We start from the raw sequence: 6650 nt of genomic DNA, 5'->3' as shown, positions 1-6650 counted from the left end.
TCACCAGGAGCCAGTGGAATCACAAGCACTTCACAAAATGAAGTACGTACGAAGCCATCCTTGCTAAAAACTCAACTCAAGCAGCATGTGAAATGTAGGGCAGAACTGTATGTATGCATCGAAGTCAAATGACTTTGAATTCTTGCTAAGTCTATGCAAATCTTGTTTGAGAATTACGAATGTCCCTTCAAATAAGCATGGCCACCATCGTAGATGTTAGAAGCAGCCCAACAGTTTGATTTTCTGGTTCCACTTGGTAAGTCATTTGTCATGACCATTGTATCATCATATTGGTTTGCAAATTAAATCGCGTACATTCATCATGACATTGTTGTCTCCTTACATGTACACTACATCCAGAAGGGATTAAGGCACTACATCAAGATTAGTTATATTCTGATGTGCTTGCATGATAAACGAATTTCTTCTTCTTTTAATCAACCAAAATAATCTGAAACAGAATTGGCATACTACAAATTTATTGAATTTCCATTTGTATCCCTAGTTATGCAGAATCACGAGGGCATGTTTGGGAGCATTATAAATTTTTGCACCTGTAATTACATTACACTTATTTTCTAGTACAGAAGAATTCTCTAGAATGTACAGACCCTGTTTGGAAGCTTGGTAATCTTTTGTATACTTGTAAATGATTCTTCTATTTGTATTTCTATGAGCACAAACAAAACAATTTACATGGGTAAATGATGCATGAAATCCCCAGAACTGAGCAAGATTCCTCGGTTAGGAATTGTATCTCAGAACATTCACATCGGACCTGAGCTCATAGATATCACATCAAAACATCAAACTGGATGACCGCAGCTGAAGATCATTGAGACCTGTATTCTGATTTCTGAAAGGAGCATCAGAGTGTGAGTGGAAGCTCTATGGGGGGCCTGAACCACGTGCAGCTCCGCATGAACGAGAGCCACACCCAGATGGTGGCTGCCATGCTCCCCTGTGGCATCCCACTCGACGGTGCCAATGGTCTGTGACACAGGGACCGGCAGCGGGAGGGTTCCCCGGCCACCCACCACAGCCTTTAAGCAATGCATTCAGCATGTGCCATGCTCACCAAGTGCCCATTTGAACTGCACACAAAATGTATTGTAGTTCTTGAGAAATTGGAGGAAATCAAATGTCAAGCCTAACGATCGTGTAGGCCTTTACACTACACACGAATGGGAGATGAAAATAAAACATCCCCTAAATAGGCACCATTGCTACGGATGCGAAGAGAAGGTGGCGATAGAGCATTGCCAGGAATCATTGTAACACATGGTATCATCGATATGGAGGGAAGGCCGCGGTCGAGCATGACCGAATCGATTCTAAGAACCGAACAATCGGCCAAGCCATTCTGAAGAATCCAACAATCAACCACCAGGAAATTCTGAAGTTTAAGTTCATAGCGACAAAAAGTTCTGTTTGTAAAGCCGTTCTCTCAAGTTTCTAGCGGAAAGTTTATTTGTCATGTGAGATCAGTTTACGCATGTCGTAGCAATTTAAGTTCCATTCATGAAACATACTCCCTCCATCTAGAATACAGCTAAAGTCAAACATTTTTAACGTTGACTACGAATAGAGAAATAATCATCTAGGCTAATAATATAAAAATAATGTTAGTACTAACATGTAACATTTTCTATTTTAAATAAATTTAATCCCTGGTTTAGGTGGCTTAAAAGTCACATGTTTTTGCCATTTTCCCTTTCCTATTTACCACATGACGTGTCATCCATGCAAAACCATAAAGTTTAATCATGCCACTGTTGTCTAAGCTTCCAAAAATATGGCTTGTGCAATAATCTTACACTACAAACAACGCCTTATCACAACACAGGCGGAGGATTGCTTCCAGAACGCTAGCGATGTGATCGCAGCCATTGCTAGCTACATTACAGGATTGTCCAATGAGCAAAGAAATTACGAACGATATTCACCACCACCAAACACATAAACTATCAGATTTTTCATTAACCCCGTATAAAAATATCTCCCACAAAAGTGCAACCATCCAAATAACAAGGCGAAGCAGGCTATCAAATGATATTTGCTCGCATTTCATCTAACCATCGATCAGGCACCAAATTGGCCGGTTACATCCCTCATCAGGAGTTAGCAAACATAAAAACCTCTAGGCTCTCTAGGTTTTGTTACAATAGCTACATCAATAGGTTTACACAACACACGAAAACACAAATGCACACCGCGACGAGCCATAAATAATACATGGCTGCAGTGGGGCGACTCTACATGGCCCCGGCGGGCTGTGAGGGCTAAAACAACAGCTTCGCTAAGAAAAAACACACCGACTGATGATGGGTGTTGTGGTTAGATAAGAAACACCTCATCTCATCTCTGTCACTTCCTCATCACCCCTGTCTCTCACCTAGTGTTAGCCTCCGCTTTGTGGCTGCCGCCCGCATAATTCCCATTGCTGTTATTACTAGTGTTCTTGTGAAGCTGGCCCTCATCATCATGATGCTGCACCTTTGGTGGCTCAATGCTCATTCCCAATGTGGTTGTGACGCTTGGTCCCTGGGAGTGCGCCACTCCACCCTTCGCAAGTACGGTAAGGTTAGATATGTTGACATGCCGACAAATGATGTGATGCAAATAGTGTCACCAAGTCATAACGACAAAGAATAGCAGAGTTTCATGTGCTCACCAGTAGACGTGAATTCTCTACTTCCATGTCTTGGCAGGCCTTCTTGAGGCTGTCAAGTTCAGCTCTGAGAGCACTGTTCTCAGTTGTTAGGTCAGCTACCTTCCTGGCTAATTCCTCACACTCTTGCTGGAAAATAACACATGGTAGATGTGAACAATTTTTCATAATTATAAACATATATTCAATAATACAGATAAAACAGACTGATCCACCATAAGGTATTTAAGAAAATGAGCTTCTGTCATAGAAAATCAGCAGTTCCATGTTTCACGTGCATACAAGCTTTGCTTCACCCACTAAATACTCCATATACTGTTAGCGTGTATTTAGCGCAAAGTAACTGGTAATTTCTAGGCACCTTAGGTTACATAGCAAAGTTACATATATAGATTTTCTAGCCCCATCTTGTCTAGATTTGTGCCACATAAGTGAAAATTTTGTATGAAGGTCAGAAGGTTGGGTGAGAAACTTTAGCTCATTGGTAAATGCATTAATATCTTGAAGTAAAAGCTAATATTGTTCTTTCAATGGCACCTAACAGATGAGTGAACATCAGAATGGTGGGCAGCCAGATAAGAACTAAGTGCTCTAGTTCAGGATCACCAACATAGTTAAATTGAAATGCGAGTTGCCAAGAAATAGGTCAACAGTGTGAAATGAAGAGGGAAACCAAATCCTTTATCTTGATGATAGTTGAGGCTAGAAAAGAATTAGCAAGTACAACCTAATAGCCACTGCTAACATTTCCCGTTTTCAGTTAATTAGTAGGAAAGCACTACTCACTATCTATACTTTTGTTTTGCGAGGTTTTGGGTCGTTACACAAATGGCAACCAACCAAATTCGATATAGCAGAAAATACATAGCAAACTGGGAATAAAAAGGAACAAAAATGATGCAATCAAATGAAAATCTGCATCTATACACAGAAAACAAAGAATAAAAAGGAGCAAAAATGATGCAATCAAACCAAATTCTACATCTGCTTTTGCATGCCTACTTCTATTGGAAACATATCACTTACATAGTGAGCATCAAAGGAAGTGGCTAAAGAGAAGGGGCTCCAAACATCAACATTCTTTGCTTTTCAATTAATAAAATGCTCTGATTATTAGTTTTCATGTGTGACGTCAACATATTTCAACGTTGTTGGTTGCCTAAATGAATTTACAATGATAAGTGATCATAACACATTACAAGGGAAAGCATGTTCTGGGCCAGAACCCAGAAACATTATTTAAACTTTAAGGTAAAAAATTCATAATTCATCAAACTCTAGCATTTGTTTAGTGTTCTTTCCCAGCTGCATGAATAATGGTTTTTGGTGGATTGTAGCCACTCAAATGCAACATCACATTAGATGATGACAAGCTAGAACCCTCCCACCCATAGGGTTAGTTCTGACTCTCCCTCACAGACCATCATCCTTTGATTAAACAACAGATTCCTGCTTTCAGACTAGACAGTTTTTTGAAAGGTTTAGCGCATACTATGTTTTCCCCATTTGCTCTGTAGCTTCATTTATGCTCTCTGTTGCAGTGAATAATGAACTGAAAAGGTTTCAGAAAATTAGATTCATCATGCACTTATGAGTTGGTAAATTAGGTGGATGGCACACAAAAACCAACTTTAGAAAATACAGTAACTGAACCACATAAAGCTAGTAGTCCACCCATCATTACTAAAAGACAAGGCTGGCAAGTCGTATCATTAAAGAATTTTCTTCAATCTTTGTCACCTCAATTAGTTACTCAAAATCTAAACATTTGCGAAACCAACAATGGCCATGTTTGTTTCCGTGGCCACAGGTCACACGTATCGAGGCCGCGCGGTGCTGCACCGCGAAGATTCTGCCGCGATCGCGTTTTCGCGGCGCGCAGTGCAAATCCCGCCGCGGGATCGAAGCACGGCAGGCAGAATCACGGTCGCCACACGCCGTTTGGCACGATTGTGCGCGGTAGACTACCGCACCGCGAAAATAATCGAATACAAACGGGGCCAATGAATAAATGAAGAACATGAGGTTGCCCTGTCAGAGAGCCACCAAATGTTTTACCAGCTGTCAACTTAAGATCCCAAACTTTCCCAGAGCAAAAGGCCAAGCAAGCACATTATTTACATCCTCTATTCTCGTCTTGTTTGAGGTACCATGAAAACAGATGTTCACCAGGTTGACGGGAACTAGTGTATGTGCAGAATTTACATGGTGAAAACATAATTATAATGAACTAATTCTCTACATGACATTCTGCAGGAAATGAGAATGTATGATTCCAGTACTACCTGCTTGCGTAATCTTGATCTCCTTGCAGATTCCCTGTTAGATTGTTTTCGCCTCTCCCTCTTCAATTCACGTTCATCCTGAAGAAATATGAATACTCAATCAAATAAATAAGTGGCTTGATTATGATCTGTGACTTTGCATAAGAAGATAACACCTACAAATCAAGTGACATTCTACATTTCTACACCAATTGTAGCATATATAACAAAATCACTTTCCGGATGATGCCATAAGATTCAGAAATACCAGTTGAGTAACGCTATCCCGTCGGGCAAGCGCCAACCCAGGATTTGCTTCCACCTGCACTGCTGGAACGGCTAAGGCTGGAGAAGCACTCCAGAGGTCCATCCCAATGTTTAGATTGGGAGTGGCATTAGGAAGCGCTGCCCGCCCAGGCGCAGACACCGGAAGCTTTGAGGCAGACCTCCCCTTCGCTGGATACGGCGACTCAACGGCAGCATACCGCACAAGAGCAGTTTGCGACGGCTCACCTGGCAAACACCAATCTTTAATCGCCCGCTCCTTTCCAGCGGAAAAGGCTAGAGACAAGACCAACCTTCAGCCGATGTGTTACCAGATTTCCTCTTCTTGGGCGCAGAGGAATCCTGACGAGAACACACGCAAACCACAGAAAGCCAAAAATTATACTAATTACAGGAAAACAAGCAATTTAAAAACGGTCCCTTGCATCACAGCAAGTTGCTCGGTACCTTGTGGTCAGTATCGTCGTCTCTCGTCCCAGACGACTCCTCGCTGCCGCTGTCACCGCTGCACACGCAACAAAAATTCAAAATTGAATCTAACCAGAAAGAGGAAAGTGGACAAAATAAAATTAAAAACCCGACTGACGCGGCAACAACAGTGAAAGACGGTACCTCCTGGAGGCGTCCTCGCCGGAGGGAGCCCCGGAGCTGCCCTTCTCAGGCGACGCGCCCCCTCCCTTCCCCTTGCCTTTCGCTTCCGCCGCGGTGGCCGCAGCAGCAGCAGCCGCCGCAGCAGCAGCGGCAGCTTCGGCAGTCGGGTAAGGAACGCCCTGCGCGGCACCAGAGCAGCAAATTCAGAACAAAACCCCATCGAATCCGAGCCCAATTCCCTCGAAACTGGATGCGGGAGAGCAGAGCAGCAGAAGGGGAGGAGTGCTCGAGCACTCACCGCGGCCATGGAGGCGTGCGCGTAGTACGCCGCGGCGGCACCCGGGTGGTAGACGGGGAACGGCACCGGCGTGCCGAAGGGCGCCCCCGCCGCCGCCGCCGCCATGAGGTGCTGCAATCGGATGAGACAAAGCAAGCAAGCGAACCCTAGTCAGAACCCGCCGCCGCCGGCAGCTCTCCCTCCCACCGAAAGGCCAAAAAAAAAAAGGCTTTACCTGCGCAGGCCAGGCGTAGGGGTGGCCGGCGGCGGCGTAGTACGCCTGGATGGAAGCGGCCCACTCCGCATGCGACTGCGGCGGCGCGGCAGAGACCACGACGCCCGCGGCCGTGGCGGCGGCAGCGGGCGGCTCGGGCGGCTTGGGCTGCTCGTCCGACGACGACGCCATGAGCTCCCGCGGCCGAGATCTGGGGATCTCCCGGTGAGAGAGAGGGAAAAAAACGCGGTGGCGTTGGGGGGCTGTGGGGCTGCTTGCATGCGCGTCGCCGGCTGGGAGCCAACCGGCTGGGGCGTAGCGGGGGTATCAGCAGCAGCAGCAGGGCTA

The 6650-nt window shown here is 45.0% G+C and overlaps 1 protein-coding gene across 1 annotated transcript; it reads right to left on the bottom strand.

Moving 5' to 3' along the window:
* Positions 1-1954: 1954 nt before the first annotated feature.
* Positions 1955-6582, bottom strand: LOC101761017 (DNA-binding protein EMBP-1). Its single transcript, XM_004955744.3, has 9 exons — positions 6324-6582; positions 6110-6220; positions 5833-5990; positions 5668-5725; positions 5514-5562; positions 5204-5448; positions 4957-5034; positions 2675-2800; positions 1955-2565 (listed from the first exon to the last, which is right to left on the bottom strand). The coding sequence occupies exons 1-9, from the start codon at positions 6492-6494 to the stop codon at positions 2392-2394; spliced, it is 1170 nt and encodes a 389-aa protein (XP_004955801.1). The 5' UTR covers positions 6495-6582; the 3' UTR covers positions 1955-2391.
* Between the last annotated feature and the right edge of the window lie 68 nt (positions 6583-6650).

This window comes from Setaria italica, chromosome II (assembly GCF_000263155.2).
Source record: "Setaria italica strain Yugu1 chromosome II, Setaria_italica_v2.0, whole genome shotgun sequence".
NCBI classification, from domain to species: domain Eukaryota; kingdom Viridiplantae; phylum Streptophyta; class Magnoliopsida; order Poales; family Poaceae; genus Setaria; species Setaria italica.
Note: the sequence above shows the minus strand (reverse complement) of the source record. Positions and strands in the feature narration are given on the sequence as shown.